General features: G+C 37.7%; 1 protein-coding gene and 1 pseudogene across 3 annotated transcripts; one reads left to right on the top strand and one right to left on the bottom strand.

Moving 5' to 3' along the window:
• Positions 1-465: 465 nt before the first annotated feature.
• On the bottom strand, positions 466-4,039 carry LOC119995296 (rRNA biogenesis protein RRP5-like). Of its 3 annotated transcripts, XM_038841761.1 has the most exons (10): positions 3,823-4,039; positions 3,527-3,723; positions 2,870-3,099; positions 2,586-2,762; positions 1,828-1,924; positions 1,585-1,740; positions 1,243-1,473; positions 1,074-1,157; positions 864-973; positions 466-706 (listed from the first exon to the last, which is right to left on the bottom strand). In XM_038841761.1, the coding sequence occupies exons 1-9, from the start codon at positions 3,863-3,865 to the stop codon at positions 866-868; spliced, it is 1,323 nt and encodes a 440-aa protein (XP_038697689.1). In that variant the 5' UTR covers positions 3,866-4,039; the 3' UTR covers positions 466-706; positions 864-865. The 3 variants fall into 3 exon arrangements, with proteins under 3 accessions (XP_038697689.1, XP_038697688.1, XP_038697690.1); XM_038841760.1 differs by lacking the exon at positions 466-706 and having other exon boundaries at positions 722-973; positions 3,823-4,038; XM_038841762.1 differs by lacking the exons at positions 466-706; positions 3,823-4,039 and having other exon boundaries at positions 722-973; positions 2,870-3,118; positions 3,527-3,630.
• Positions 4,040-5,208: 1,169 nt separating this feature from the next.
• On the top strand, positions 5,209-7,198 carry LOC119990166 (annotated as a pseudogene).
• Positions 7,199-17,092: the final 9,894 nt, after the last annotated feature.

The raw sequence follows: 17,092 nt of genomic DNA, 5'->3' as shown, positions 1-17,092 counted from the left end.
AGATCAAGCCAATAAGGGACAAGAATGTATTGTTACTGCTTGCATGGTGGGGGAGCTCGAAGGTGATGAACAAGAATTGTTGGATATGCAAATCCTTAGCACTTCAGACACAAACATTGGAAAGAAAGTTGAGGGTGTGGCAACGAAAGAGGACTTCATAATTCTTCCTGTAGGAGCTTCCTCTTTCAAAGAGGCCTTGAAAATTGGTGTAGAAGTATTCCACCATTTGCAATCCGTTACTAAAAAGAATTACGGTCAAGATGCAACAAATGATGATATTGAAGGTAGCTTTGCTCCTAACATTCAGGAAAACAAGGAAGGACTTGATTGGCTCAAGACAAGTATTACTAAAGTGGATTACACAAACCAAGTTGTTGTTGGAATGGTTGTTGCTGCATCTGAGTTTTATAATTACAATGGAGATTTAGTTGATGACTTTTATTGTCCCACAACTGGGTATATTCTGAGAAGAACAATACTACAATGCCATTTTGGGTGTTGGAACAATGGAGCAAATATTGGATACTTGGTGTGGAATGGTAAGAGAGCTCCTACTGCCAAGCATATTGACATTACTCTTATGTGTCATCAATCCTTGGAGGCCAAAAAGCCCTGAGATTTAGTCGATGGCAAAATGATTCCATAAAACATAAATTCATTCTCAGAGGTTATCAGGCCCGGGTACGGTGGGGAAATGATCGATCGGCTGCACCACCAAGAATATTATCAATCCTCTGATTACCCCTCATCCCTTGAATTAGTTTGTAAGCTTACGCCGCAATTTTTTTTTCTCATTCCTCATTATGACAAACATCTATTTCCTATTAATATGTACATGCTCTCAACAAAAATATCAAACTTACCATCAAGTTAGTGTGCTCTGAACGTAGTCCATTGCTTTCTGTTTCACATATTCCACCCGTTTTTCATCACCGTTAGACTTCTCATACTCGAGATACTTCTTGAACAGGAACTGCACATGCAGACAATGAAGCACCATGTATAAGGCTTAAGAGAAACATGGAAGTTATAAAATCTTACATCTAGAAGAGAATTGAATAGAAAATGCATACTTTCATCTTTTTAGGAGGAAGGCTCAGGCTAATCGCCCTCTCAAACAATGCACGAATTACATCCACATCTCCAAGTCGGATCTCCTGTTAGATTTTGATGCAAAAGATGTTAAGTATGAAAAATGGAAGAATAATACAACTAAAGAAAAGTTCAAGGACATGATTCTACTTGATCAAGATAAATGCTCCACAAGTTTGTTCTCTTTGGGTACTCCCGCAATATTCCTTCAAGCAAGGATCGCCCTCTTTCTGGAACTCCACATTTGAACTCCAAAATAGTTGTCTGAGAGATGAACTTAATATGCTTATGACGGGGAAGACTCAACAAAGTACGTTGTACAACGAATTGAACCCTATCTTGCTGTTGTGTTAGAAGACTCTGCACCCGCCTTAACCAAACCTACATTTAACACATTAAAGATCTTAAAGCTCCAATATTGACCCAAAAGTTACAAAAGAGATCTCTTGTTTCCAAAGTAAAATAAGAAAACTATGATAGAACATGACATACCTTGCAAGAATGCTTGAATTTCTTGATCATTTTGTCAAGAAGCTCGTCAACAAATTTGTCTTGGCCAGTTCTTTCATACATTCCCAAGAGTACCAGATGGATCTTTTTAGGATCACAGCACTGCAATGCTCTATGGAACACTTTCATCATAGCTTCCTAAAAACAAAAACTATTAGAACTCCCAGTTCACACTACATTGCTAATGACATTTGAAAAACTACAACTCCAATCATTTCTCACTACCTCTGGAGGATTTCCATATTCATTTTCCAAATTGAAATAAGCCACCCAAATGTTAAGCTTCTCATTCTCTTCCTGAACGTTTATCGTCCTCAGAACCCTTGCAAAACCAAAAACGTAGACCAGAATATAGTTTTAATTACACATGCCTGCCAACACTATAAGAGTGTTCTTATGTGCTTTTCAATGAGAAGCTTTGGTGATTTTTTTCTCCATTCACATTCTCGTTTTTAGCACCTTACCCACAGTAAAATTGCTAGAGAAAGTGAGAAACTATTCATCATCATCATCAAAGCTTTTATCCTAAAAGTTTGGGGTCGGTTACATGAGTCTATGAGAACATTGGAAACTATTATTAATATGTATAATTTAGACAGAAATCAATACATAGAAATACAAAACGTCAGTATCTCCCTAGTCCCTGGTATGATTTCAAAGCTAGACATTGAATTGATTGATATATATGAGCAGATGCACGAAGTTCATCAGAATTTCAATCTAAACATCTTTAAAAATTACGAAGTTTCAAAATTTTCAGTATACTAACCTATATCTGTATGCTCATTAGCATTGTCCTTTTTGTGCGGAGCTTTATTTTGTCAATACTTGCTAGATTTCTTAGAAGAGTTGTTTGAGTACAAATAACTATGTTCTATGTTTAACCAGAAGGTTTGCATAGAACTAGATTCATAAGCAGTGGCAGATGAGTATCAATTTTGCAGATACTAGAAAGGCAGGAATAACAAATCCCCAAGGAATACCTCTCCACAATAGAACGAGCTTTCTCAACATCAGCCAAAGAGAGTACAAAGGCCATGTACTTCATCCAAACCAAACTGCTATTAGGAGAGCTTCTAACCAGTTTCTCATAATCATCAGCAGTTGTCGGGATATTTTTTTCCAATAGTCTTTCTTCAGCAGCTCTTATTTCTTGCTCCCTGAACAGATATCACCCAAAATAAACAGTAAAATATGGGCAAAAGAAAATTCCACATGCTTTATTAATGACAAAAAACAAAAAGCAATTGTGCAAGGGCAAAATAACCTCTCTTCCTTTGCTTGTCTTTTCTCCTTCCCATCTACGATGTCTACTGTATCAATAAGCCCTTGGTTTTGACTAGCTACAATATGTACATCTGAGTGTTCAATGTCATCAAGTATGACCTCAAGCGGACGAATTGAAGACCTTGATTCTGCTTGTGCAAGAACTTTGCATTCTTCCTTCTCATTCATTTCAGCAACAACTCCCCAAAGCTTCATCCCAGGAGAAATATTCTGAGCACATGTATAGGAACTAGAAAGCATAATTAATCAAATTTCGAGGCATTTGAATACCTTCTACAGTAAGATTGAAGTAATCAAATTATTAACGGCAAATATACTCAATGCATAAACAGGCTTCTACTGAATGCACAAACAGAAGTCATCACAAACTTGTGATTTATGCTAGAAAGGTGACTTAAGGTGGCAAAAATGATACTACAGTACTATAAACTAAACTCGGAAAAACATTGGCTCATTACGAGTAGGCAAAGAAATTGCATATACTACTTTGAAATAAGATCATACTAAAGAGGCTCTGCTAAATTATGTGTCAGAAAAGCATAAGCATGATTTATATGTCAATAGTTTAAATCTTTAAAAACTATTCAAACTAAAAAAAATCTCTCTATTAATGAGTATCAATTTGTACTTTCTATACCTTTAGAGTTATCTTACTAGCAAATCTAGGTAGTTTTCCAGTGATACCATTGCCGAAAAGCGAACCCAGGTCATCTCCTTGAGCGGCAGTTTTCTTTTGCATCTTTATCCTCTTGTTCTTCTTCGACTTATTTGTCTCAGCCCCAAATTCTGCATGAATCTCCTCTCGTTCGCGTTTGCCGAAGGAACTGACTCCACCTGAAAATAAAGAACAATCAGTATATCAAACAACTCACAAAAAAAACATGCATAGCACAAGCAATTAACAAAAGAGAAAATTGAAACATGAGGTAAAACCTCTAGGGAAGTCGGGAACGTCGTCTTCGAGCTGCAATGCCATAGTCTTGGATTGAACGGCTTTGTTTGTTTCCTTACTTGGTTTGAAGGCCGTCTTGAATGACTTGTTGAACTTAGGACCACCGTCTTTGGAGTTTCTCCTATGAGATTTCTTAGAAGGTGCGGCCGTGTTGTGTTTAAAGTAATGTCTCTACCAAGGAAGAGACGAGGGTTTAAAAGAGGACCAAAGTAGGCAGTCGCAGAGCAAATCCCATTCCTAGCGGGATTAGGGAACAAAATAGTTCCGTTGGAGGACAAACCGACAAACAAAGTTTAAGAACTGCGGGGTTTATTTGTGAGGGCTTGTTCGACCAAGATGGACGTGACGCGATTAATTGTTGAGCCCAAAAGAGTAGGTCCGAATAAAACCCCAAGCCCAAGCATATATGGGTTAGAAGTTTAAAACCCCCACCACACTTAATTACAAAAAAATAAAAGTAAAATAGGGTCACTCAGTAGTGCCGCCATGGCCCATACCAAATCAGATCAACGCCTTAGATTGCGATGTGCTGCTGCGTTTAGGATAGCGTAGACATAACGCGAAGCAGGGAAACAAATCTTCTGGGAGAAGAAGAAGGGAAATTTCTTGTTCTCTACGTTTTCAGTTTGAGAGCAAACGCGAGATTGTTTCTCGAATTTCAGGTCTCGCACCATCTCCATATAGCGCAAACGCAAGGTTGCTTTCTCAAATTTCAGGTCTCTCTCCATCTCTATCTTCATCTACAGCCTACATGTAGTTTTCGGTTATACTAGTGAGTGGTGACGATTTTTTCTTTGCGTAGATATCGTCGATTTTCTCGAATTCTTTCTGAAGAGTTAATTGTCGTATTATTTACTGATCGTCCCTGTGTCTAGGGTTTACTAGCGTAGCTTGCTCTATTATTGCGATTTCCTGGCATTAATGTAGAATTGTGCTCTTTCATTCGTCAATCGTCATGACAATGTAATCGAATGAAACAAAACATTCTTTCAATGGATTACATGGATGTCTGGCCGTTTTTCTTCGTTTTCTAATGATGACGTGAAAGTTTTATTTCTGTTAACTGCTGATATGGGAAAAGTTATTTTGAAATCCTAAGATTTCTTGTATAGGAGGAGATAAATAGAATGGTTTAACAAATTCATTTAGGTAGCTTTTAAAAAGTTATGCTTATAAGCTTTTACCAGAAATTATGCCCTTGCATATATGTCACAGATTTGTGCTAACTAATCCTTGAAAATATCGTAGTTATCTTTTTAGACTTCAGTTTTAGATTAAATTTGTGGAACAATGATGCACATTCACAAATTCAACCTTGTAATGGCTTCATTTGTTTCCTTTTGTAGGTTGTTGGTTGTGATACACTAATGAGGGGCAGAAGCTACAGTTACAGTCCTTCGCCACCAAGGTCCTGTAGCAGGGAGATATAGAAGCCCTAGCCCTCGTGGACACTATGGAGGACATGGTAGAGATCTGCCCACTAGTCTTCTGGTTCGCAACCTTCGTCGTGACTGCAGGTTTAGTCTCTTCACAGACTAGCATTATATGGATTCTGATGCGGTTGTTTGTGAGTTCTCATTTTATATGTACTTATTTTTTATGTTCATTATGCCTGTAGTATATGGAAATTATTAAATTTTGCTTACATATCATAAGACTCATGATATGTGTGCTGTTTGCTACTCGAGTAATTTCTCTTTAATGTCGCTGCATTTTCTCCATTTGAAGCTAATTAGTAACTAGCATCCTAATACCTTAATATATATCTTTTTACTTATATAATATGCTGAGAGATATATTTTTGAACCCAAGTGGTCTTGGACTCTTCAACTAAAAATATTCGTAGTTGCCCCTGGTTGTAGCATTTCATATTTCCAATCATCCAACCCTTTTACTGAGAGCTTGATGATTCATCGTTTTTTCCCTCTCGTTCTTTTTTCTTCTGCAGATGCTTTTGCAAATTGCATTTGTTTGTGTTTCATTGTGAATGCTGAATAGCGGTCCTAGATCTACACTTATGTATGCTTAATCATGCATCATTGTCCTTGGGAGGGAAACTATAATTCCCCCTTGTTCTTTTTCCTTGTGCAGATGATTTTCGAAATTGCATTTATTTGTGTTTCATTATGAATGCTGAATAGTGGTCCTAGTTCTGCGCTTATGTATGCTTAATCATGCATCATTGTCCTTGAGAAACTAGAATCTCGTGTTCAACAATGATTTGTCTTTTCGAAATATGTCTATAACAAACATGCCTGAAGACCTACGTGGACCATTTGGTCGATTTGGTCATATTAAAGATATTGACTTGCCCCGTGACTATTATACTGGGTAAACATATCATGTCATCTCAATAGAAAAACTCTTTTGACATTCATGTGTAAATCTTTTGTATTCAGTCAACCAATTTGTCATCTGAATGCATTTTGTTATTGTTTGGTGGCAAGGATGTTTGTTTATCTGTTTGGTGATGAAGTTGTTCAAGATGATGTTAATATACTTTCAGACTGGAAGAAGTTTGACTTGAATACATTGTGAAGAAGTTCAACTCTTGAAGATTACAGACTCAATTTTAACTTTGGCTTCCACATGGTCAGCTGGCAAGTGAGTATTTTTTATGTAACACCATGGGGTGCTTGCTTGCGCTGCTTTTGATTTTCCATATTGCAATATATATTTGCTTTATATTCTTCTTTTTTGTGATATTGTCACTCATAAGTGGTTTATAGAAGAAATTCCTGTACTTCTTTTCTATGTAATGTTTGTTATTCCAATATGGCATGTTGCAGGGAGCCGCGAGGGTTTGGCTTTGTCCAGTTTGTAGATCCAGCTGATGCTGCAGATGCCAACCATTCTCTGGATGGTGAGATTTTTCTTGGTCGGGAACTGATGGTGGTATTTGCGGAGGAAAACTGGAAGAAACCTTCAGAAATGCGAGCAAGGGATATAAGGTAATGATGGATTGTATAGCCTTACTAGCAGTAGCAGATTTCTGGCTCTGGATATTTTGACCTTAACTTGGTGTTCTTTCATAATGTGTGGCAATTGAAGCTGGTAACTTCCCTTACGCAATATCATGTCAGTCTATGTTGGTAGATTAGTTGTGAATATCTATGAAGCATGAAATGATGGTCTATATGGCACAGATCTACCTTGCGGCTTATCTTATTCCCTTGGATATCTGTTGGCTACTTTGGAAGCATTAAAGAACAGTAGATCTTTCAAGACAACAAAACTTCTTTTGATTACTCATGGACAGATGACTTTGCAATGTAAAACTTTGAAGTAAATATTCTGATAGGAATTTTTTTAAGTATAGCTTAACGATCTTCTAATTTGATTGGGTTGCATCCCTTTCGTGCTCATTAGTAATATCCTTTTTTACATTTCAAAAAGGATAGTTTAGTGGTTGGGATGTGCCAATATTGATGCCTGGATTCTGTTTCAGGGGTCATTCATATTGAAGATTTTTATGTTTGGCTTACTCAAATGAGTGCCTGTCATTGTATATATATATATATATAAGTGTGTATATCATATAAGATTACATAAAGACCCTTTGTACACATTGACGCTAATACGCCCCCTCAATCTGAACGTAAGGACACTACGGACAGATTGTCTCGAAGCATAGTAAACTGTGGTGCAGAAAGACCTTTAGTAAAGACATCTGCCAATTGCTCCCGAGAAGGAACAAAGCGAACAACAATGTCTTTACGTAAGACACGCTCCCGAACAAAGTGATAATCAACCCCAATATGTTTAGTACGCTCATGAAAGATAGGATTGGCAGTCAAGTAAGTAGCACTGACATTATCACAAAGCACCCTGACAGGATAAGACAAAAAAATTTTGAGATCTCGAAGCAATTGGCGTAGCCAAACTGTTTCAGCAACAGCATAGGCAACAGCCCGGTACTCACTCTCAGTGGAGGAGCGAGACACAGTGGGTTGCTTCTTAGCACGCCAAGATATGAGATTAGGACCCAGAAAAATAGCATAACCCGAGGTAGATCGACGACTATCAGGACAACCAGCCCAGTCAGCATCAGTATATGCTGTAAGTGTGAAAAATTTAGAAGGACGAATCAAGAGACCATGTCGCGGAGTACCCTTGAGATACCGATAAATTCGCTTGACAGCCTGTAGATGAGATGTACGAGGCGCATGCATGAATTGAGAAACAACAGTGACGGCATAGGCGATATCAGGGCGAGTGATTGTGAGATATTGTAAGGCACCAACCATACTTCGATAAAGAGTAGGTTCTGATAGAAGGTCACCATCAAGCAGAGATAACATGGTCTTGCTAATCATGGGCGTCTTAATGGTATTAGCTGTGGCCAAAGAGAACCGATGCAATAAATCCGTCAGGTATTTCTCCTGACTGAGATGTAGTCCCTGTGCAGACCTGTTGGCCTGAAGGCCAAGAAAGTAATGTAAATCACCAAGGTCCTTCATAGCAAATTGTTTTGACAATATGCCAATAAAAGTATGTAGAGCTGAAGAATGAGTGCCAGTGAGGATAATATCATCCACATATAATAAGAGGACCAAAGTACCCGAGGAAGAGTGATTCACAAACATGGAAGTATCGGATTTGCTGCAGTGAAAACCATTAGCAAGTAAAAAATTACTAAAGCGCTGAAACCATGCTCTAGGTGCCTGTTTGAGTCCATAGATAGCTTTTCGAAGCTTGCAGACATGATCAGGAAATTTTGGGTGTACAAAGCCTGGAGGCTGTCTCATAAAAACATCCTCAAGTAAATGACCATGTAAAAAGGCATTTTTGACATCAAGTTGCCGAATTGGCCAATTAGCTCCAATAGCAATAGATAAAACAGTGCGGATAGTTGTGGGTTTAACAACAGGACTGAACGTCTCATGATAATCAATACCGGGTCTTTGATGAAAACCCTGAGCCACCAATCTGGCTTTGTACCGCTCAACCGAACCATTAGAATGGTATTTGATCCTGTAAATCCACTTACAACCAACAATGTTAGTACCGATAGTAAATGGAACCAAATCCCAAGTGGCATTGGATATGAGTGCATTGTATTCATCAGCCATGGCTGATTGCCACTTTGGATTTTTAACTGCCTGAGAATAACAAATAGGTTCTACTGAATCAACTGTGGCAACAAGAGAAAAAAATTTCCGAGGTTTTGTGATACCAGATTTTGCTCTTGTTTGCATGCTATGGACATTGGAAATTGTGATAGGAAGGGAAGAGGTTGGCGCGACTGTCGAGGTAGTGGTGGCAGGTGGGAGTAGAGATGAGGTGGCGGGAGCAGGTAGTGTGGGGTGATTTAAAGTTACGGGAGTGGATGGAGAAGGTGGAGTAGGTGAGAAAGTGGTAGGCATATTTGGGGATAAGTGTAAAGTGGATGATATAGTGGAGGGTGTGGGAGGTGTAGTGAGGGATAAAGTGCTAGGCATATTTGGGGATACGTGTATAGTGTGTGATAAAGTGGAGGGTGGGGAGGTGGTAGTGGGGATAGGAGTTGAATATTCAACATTGGTAGAAGACCATGGGAAAGGAGGAGAGATGTGGGCCGAAGGTAGAGAAAGAGAAATAGGAGATGTGTGTGATGAAGGAGGTTGCAAAGAAGTCGTAAGTTCATGATATGGAAATTTATGTTCATGAAAAATAACATGACGACTGATGTAAACACGATTTGTGACTGGTTCGAGACAACGATACCCTTTGTAATGGGATGCATATCCAATAAAGATACAACGAATTGACCGAGGAGAAAATTTGTGTGGGACCGTGGCACTGAGATTAGGAAAACATTCACATCCAAAAGTCTTGAAGAGATGGTAAGGTGGCAGCTGGTTAAATAATTTGTGAAATGGTGAGAGACCTTGTAGGATTGGAGTAGGGAGACGATTGATGAGATAAACAGATGTGGAAACGGCCTCAGCCCAAAATTTGAAGGGTAGGTGCGAATGAAACAACAAGGTTCGACTCATACCAAGTAAATGACGGTGTTTACGTTCGGCAATGCCATTTTGTTGTGGAGTATGAGGACATGATTTTCGAAACACAATACCACATCGAGAGAAAAGAGCAAGAAAATTGTGATTGTCAAATTCACGACCCCCATCACTTTGAAATGCTTTGATTTTACAAGAGAATTGATTTTCAACAAGATTTTGAAAATGGCAAAAATGAGTATACGCTTCAGATTTTTGTTTCATAAAAAATAACCAAGAATAACGAGAGAAGTCATCAATAAAAACAACATAATATCGATATCCAAAAGGAGACAAAACAGGTGATTGCCAAACATCAGAATGTATTAATTGAAGAGGCGCAGTAGTTTTATGAGAATTTAAAGAAAAAGGCAATCTATGAGATTTGCCCAAATTACAAGCGACACAACTCAAACGAGAAGACAAGACTCCTAATTGTGGACATAATTTGTGAAGACACTGGAGAACTTCTGAATGAGGATGACCCAGTCTACTATGCCAAAGACCAGCAGAAGTTGTAGAAGTATGCAATGCAGAGAGGAATGGCCGAACAGAGGAGGCAGGAATGGGATAAAGATCATCATTACTGGTGCATCGAAGGAGTGTGGTTCCCGTGCTCTTGTCCTTAATACAAAACACAGAACCATCAAATGTGGTGAAACAATTATTGTCATGACAGAGTCTTTTAATGGAGAGTAAATTTGCAGAGAGATGGGGAACATGAAACACATTACGAAGAGTTAATGGTTTGATAGGTGTGTGAAGAATAGCAGTACCAACCTTATTAATATCAAGCAGTTGGCCATTCCCTACCAATACTTTATTGTTGCCAGAATAAGAAGAAATACAAGATAAGTTACCTTCATGTGGTGTCATGTGAGCAGAGGCCCCTGAATCAGGATACCAGGCAGAATCAGCGGTGTTAGAAACAGACATAGCTGCAAAGGATCTTGGTAAATCTGTTGGAGTATAAGCAGTGTTATATCTATGATAACATTGATCAGCACTGTGTCCAGGTATATAGCAAATTTGACATGAAGTGGCCGGAGGAGTGGAGCCAAGAATACCCGATGCTGGAGAGGGGGAATTGGAACGACCAAAAACAGGACCAGTAGAAGAACCAACGGGACGGGGACGTGTATGGAAGTAGTGTGCCGAGGAAAAACTTTGACCAGAATAAGAACCTCCACGCCCAGTACCAAAGTACCGGCTTCCTCCCCTACCTCTTCGCCCCCTTTCTCTACGACCACCCCCACGACTCCTATAAGTGGAAATAGGAGCAACAGAGGTTGATGGTGAGATAGCAGCTGCAGTTAAAGCTTTATGTTCATTAGTAGACGAAACAAGAGAGTCCATACGTAGACGACGATCATCATATGCAACAAGCCGGCACCGAAAATTCTCATACGTAATAGGAGTCTCCAAATTAGCAACCATGGTTACAAAATCTTTATAATCAGAATCAAGACCAGCCAAAGCTTGGGCAATTAAATCCATCTCAGTGATAGAAATATTTAGATCACGTAACTGATCCGCCAAAGACTTGAGATCGCGACAGTAAACATCAGGCAATAAGGCATCTTTACGAAACGAATGAAAACGTTGACGTAACTCCAGTTGTCGGGCCATGGAGACATCACGATATCGTTGTTGTAAAGTTTGCCAAAGAACAATAGCAGTGTCGATAGTGTGAACATCCGTAAGAACTGGACGTGCCAAAGTAGCATGAATCCAGTTGCGCACAGTCTGATCAGTGCGCAGCCATATAGAATAAAGAGGATTGCGGACTTGTTGATTAAGAGAATTTGAGATGGTGGACGGTGGTTGAATAATAGTACCATCAATATAGCCAAGAAGATCGTATTGTAAAAGGAGTCCACGAATTTGTGTACGCCATAAGGCATAATCGTCAGCATATTCAAGTTTCGTGGTAACGATATTGGTGACATTGAGAGAGGAAGGTTGAGGAATGAAAGAAGAGAACAAGAGATCTGGGGATTGATATTGGGGAAGAATAGAGGTGGGCAAGGTGGAAGCTGGAAAAGAATAAAGAGAAGAAGTGATATACGGGTATGAAGAAAGGGGTGATGTAGACAAGAAAGGAGGTTGTTGGGTGTTAATCATGGAGGTTGTTGGGTGTTCATGACCAAGAGAGATAGAAGACAAGATGGGTATAGAAGCAGATGAGAAAGGAGGAGGGGCGGAAGCAAGTGGTGGTGGATTGAGGTCAGCTGGGGGAACTGACATAGGGAAAGATCCGGCAGTGAAAGATTCGACACCGATCGCCTCTGATACCATGAAGATTTTTATGTTTGGCTTACTCAAATGAGTGCCTGTCATTGTATATATATATATATATAAATGTGTATATCATATAAGATTACATAAAGACTCTTTGTACACATTGACGCTAATACATATAATCGCAGGAGGTCACCACTTGGTTATTTTCTCCCACTGCTTGACTGTGATTGTTCCAATTTAGTAAGTTTCGGTACTATGCCATGGTTACAGAAGATTACTTGTAATAACCCAGCCTAATTCTTTTGACATTTATTAGGTTTTTTTAATTAGTTAGTATTCCTGGCAACGAATAAGTCAGAAGCTTGCAATTGAGCATTTAGCTTAGATTGCCAGAGCAGTGGGATTTTTGATTTAACACATCGTTTGTTTTTTCTTTAATAAGGTGCAAGTCTTATCCAGTGATCTTAGGGCTCTCAATGATGGGAATGAAAAGAATCGGCATCTTTGGCTGTGGATGGCAATTGAGCTGTTTTCCTGACTTGGCTGTATCGTCCTCGAAGAGGATGTGTTTATTTAGAGCAATCTCATTTACATTTTGCTGAAAGTGTCGTTGGTTGGAAGTGAGATGAAGATAACTTTGCCTATAAAGTGCCGTATAAAGAAAAAGTTACCGCTTTGATGAGGGTAAGACTTCCAGTTAAGCAATTGAAATTTTGTCCATAATTTCAACCCTTTACTACAAGGATTTAGGATTCTAAATAGGGATGGCAAAACTTTGTTCGGTCTGATGACCGAATTTGTTCAACTCGAATTAAATCAAATTTGAACACAAGTTATATGTCGGAAATATGGGTTCAAACATAATTTTTTTTCTGTTTAAAATAGGGTTAGGGTTCAAACATAAAAGTCTTGTTTGATTTATTTGTTCACACCCTAATCTGGATTAGATTATTTTCCGATTTAATTATCTAGATTTAAATCAATATGAGTTTGATCAATTAATTACGAATAAAATTCAATCCCAAATAGAGTTCAAAAATGTAAATATTTTATAAACATGTGTTATTGTTTCACTTTGACCGAATATTTGTCATCCCTAATTCTAAATTCTAATGTGAAAAATTATCAACAGAGACTCCAAAGTCCAATTCCAACCCTGTGAGGTCCCTCATAAATTAAATAGGGAATCTCCCCATAAAATTAATCTTTTTTTTGCTCGTCTCCAATCACATCATGCCACGCGTCAATCCAGATGGCAAAATCCTTGCTAGGTCTCTGGGCGACCATATCGTCTATAGAAAATCAAACGGAAGTGACCATTTCACCAAAAACCAGAAGAAAGCAAGGAACCAAGTATTTCCGAATTCGTACCAAACTACCGGAAACCCCATTATTACCAAATTCGAAGTAGGACGTAGACCAATTACCTGCCTTTGGCATTGCCTCCCTTATAAGCTCAGCCTACAACACAATCTCCACGCGCCAACCCCATCTACATACTTATTATGCTACAGCTCCTTCGAAAATGAAATATGATGATTTGCTAGCGACTCATGGGTGGATGAAAATGATCTATTGTTTTCAATACAGCTTGAACATTAAAAAAGTTTGCATAGTTTACGATTATCGATGCTAAAGTTGTAGAAAAGTCATAATTATGTTAAGATTTAGTCCCATCATTTATTGCTTCTTTTAATTTCAGTCCATGATGTTCTATATAAATCCTCTCTTTTTCGACCATAATCGTATGTTTAGCTTTTATCAAGAAAGTAAGCAAACTGTTCTCCAAAAGGACCACAAGCAAATATCCAAACTAGGGTGTAAATTGCATTTCTTGTTCGAGATGGGGGAGTCAACCAATGAACGACTCCAAAACACACCAAAAGGAAAAGGAAAAGAAACCGAAACCAAAAGGCATGATGTCTAGCACGCACTTAGTCTGCGTGTAAAGAAAAGCTGACAACTATTTGGGTGGTCTCCCATTAAGTACTCTTTCCTCTCAAATTTCTGCAGCCTCCATAATAACCAACTCTCTCTCTCTGTCTCTTTCCCTCTCTCTCTCCTCTCTTTTCTCTTGCAATCTTTCTTTGTGCAAAGAGGAGAAAAAACAGAAGAAGCAACAGATGAGTACTCGCCTAGCACCACTATCAGAGGAACCCATTAACGAAGAAGAAGCCAACACAAATGGCTCCAAAAAAATGCATTCATGGAAGAAATGGATTTAAATCTAACCCTTTCAGTCAAGGAAAAGACGTAGACACCCTTTCACGTCTTTTTATGCACTTCCCTCTCATTTGTAATCCTAGAAATGGTTTCCCTCCTAAAACCACTTTCCTCTCTCTATGAAACCTCTCTCTCTCCTTTAAACCCATTAAAACCGCTCCATCTATACCTCTTTCCTTCAAACTTTGTCACAGATCTAGTGAAATCCATATGCCCAAACTCAAATCTTCAAGGTTGAAGTGTCGCGACGTCAAATCTTCGTAAGTTGTTATAGCGATGTCGCCCACAATGCCAACAAGCCTAAAGTCGGCAATGCAAGCTTCGTCTTCGTTCCCATTGAACATAGAAGTGCTCACCGTCGTCGATAAGTGTCCCGCCCTTCGTACAAAATATTTCGTTGATAAATGCCTGTTTTTTTCGTTGAGAACTATATTTGTTTTCTTTGATGTGAGACAAATTTTTCGTTGGAAACTTCGTTTGTTTTTGTTTAACTCAGACAATTTTTTCGTTGATAATATCACGATTTCATTGAAGGGGGTTTCTCAATCAAAGACTTTAACCATGGCTAGATGCATAGCACAGAACATGGTTCGATCAGTCAAAATGAATAGGATGGTTACTACTTAAGTTTTGTTGAATGCTTAAATGGAATATTGAGGGATGTTCGAAACTTACCTATTACAAAGTTGATGGATCATCTGCAGTCTTTATTACAATGATGGTTTCGTGAAAGACTATCAATCATTGTTGAAATGAAAGGCGAACTGATTAACTATTATGATAAAGTTTCAGAAGAAATAAGGGATAGATATGTAACGTAATTTATTTTTCGTTGATAAAGTTGAGAATTTTAGTTAATAATCTATTTATTTCGTTGAGAATTTTGTTATTTTGGTTGACAAACTTTTTTGTTGATAATTATCATTTTCGTTTACTATTTAAGTTTTTTCGTTTATAGTTAGTTTAATAGTATTTTCGTCGACAAATGATTTAGTTTATCTTATAATTTTGTTTACTACTATAATTTTATCGTTGATAATTAAAGTTTTTGTTAAATTGGCAGGGTTAGAGTCATGACTATGGAGCCTATTAATATAAATACTTTTCTTGTGAAAGACGGTGATGTTGGAGGACAAGTGGATTTGGCCATCAAGACTTGCTCCTACAGAGTTTTTGATCTTGACCAGATAACTTGCGTCCACGCATTTGCAGCATGTAAAGTTAGGAAATTACCAACAATTTCCTTGTGGCCGCCTTATTACCATACTGTATGTTTCTATTGACATACGCAGACCCAATCAATCATATTTTGAGCACAGACACTATTGTGTTGATTGAGGAAGTGAGAGTTCTGCTACCACCAGCAACCAGGAGAAAAAGTGAGAGACCAAGGAAACGTTGAATATCATATTCCGGTGAGCAAATATCAAAAAAAAATTGTAGTCATTGCAAACAAGATTGTCACAACCATCAAACTTGTAGTGAGCCCATTGTTTTACACCCTAACACGTCAACACTATGAGAATTATGGTTGATAACTATTATTTGTAACGTTGATTACTGTAATTGTTTTCGTTGATAATTATTTGTTAGGGTCACTAATTTTTCATTGATAACTATTATATGTAAGGTTTATTATTGTATCTGTTTTCGTTGATAGTTATTTGTTAGGGTCACTAATTTTTCATTTATAACTATTATATGTAAGGTTTATTACTGTAACTGTTTTCGTTAATAGTTATTTTTTAGGGTCCCTAATTTTTCGTTGATAACTATTATTTGTAACGTTTATTACTATAACTGTTTTCGTTGATAAATATAATATATCATACATAGAAATTAAATAATTAGAGTTATATAAATTAAATACAGTATCATTTTCCTGATCATCAATCTAAGTAATCCCTTCATTCTTTTCATCCTCATTTCTTTTTTTCTTCTTTTTTTTCAACAATCTCCTCTACAGTCTTCTTCTCTTCTTTCTTGAATGTATTCTGAATCGATTTGAGGGCCAAAATTTTCTGCTCAATTGAACTGAGCCTTACGAAAATATCAGTTGTATCATCCCACTTTTTAGCTGAAGTGACATCAGGTTCAACTTCGGGCTTATTCTTAGATTGCTTAAATTTATTTGTCTTATTCACTATGAATTCAACATTCTCATTTATATTAGTAGTATAATTCTGGTCACGCTCTGAATGTGTGGAAACCATTTCAATGGCATGTACCTGAAGATGAAAAAAATCATATAAATTAATAAACTATATTGTAAATCATTATCAACCTAATAATACACTTATCAACTAAAATATAATATATTATCAACGTAAACATGGTAATTATCAACGTAAAAATTTACATTATCAACATAAGCATCTATATTGTCAACGTAAACATTCTCACTAACAACGTAAACATTCTCACTATCAACGAGAAAAAATATATTTACCTCCTTGTCTTCCAGTAAATCATTGACTGTCTTGGATTTTGATGTCTTTGTTGATGGTCACTTCGACATTATGGGCAGCATTTTTACATCAAGACAGTTGGCAAAATGTTCATCAATATTGGGAATAACCTCATAAGCCAACAATTGAAAAATCCAAGGGAAACTCAAGAGATTGTACCACTCATAATCATTTTTCTTCTCCTTAATTTTCTCAGATCTACCAACAAGACAATTGTTCAGGGACTGAATTGTTTTCTTGTAGGACAAAATATCCTATGGATACTTGTTAAATAGATCCACAGTCATGACTCTAGCCCTGTCAATTTAACAAAAACTTTAATTATCAATGATAAA

Source organism: Tripterygium wilfordii, chromosome 3, assembly GCF_013401445.1.
Source record: "Tripterygium wilfordii isolate XIE 37 chromosome 3, ASM1340144v1, whole genome shotgun sequence".
Lineage (NCBI taxonomy): Eukaryota > Viridiplantae > Streptophyta > Magnoliopsida > Celastrales > Celastraceae > Tripterygium > Tripterygium wilfordii.
The sequence above is the reverse complement of the archived record's forward strand: the minus strand, read 5'-3'. Positions and strand labels throughout refer to the sequence as shown.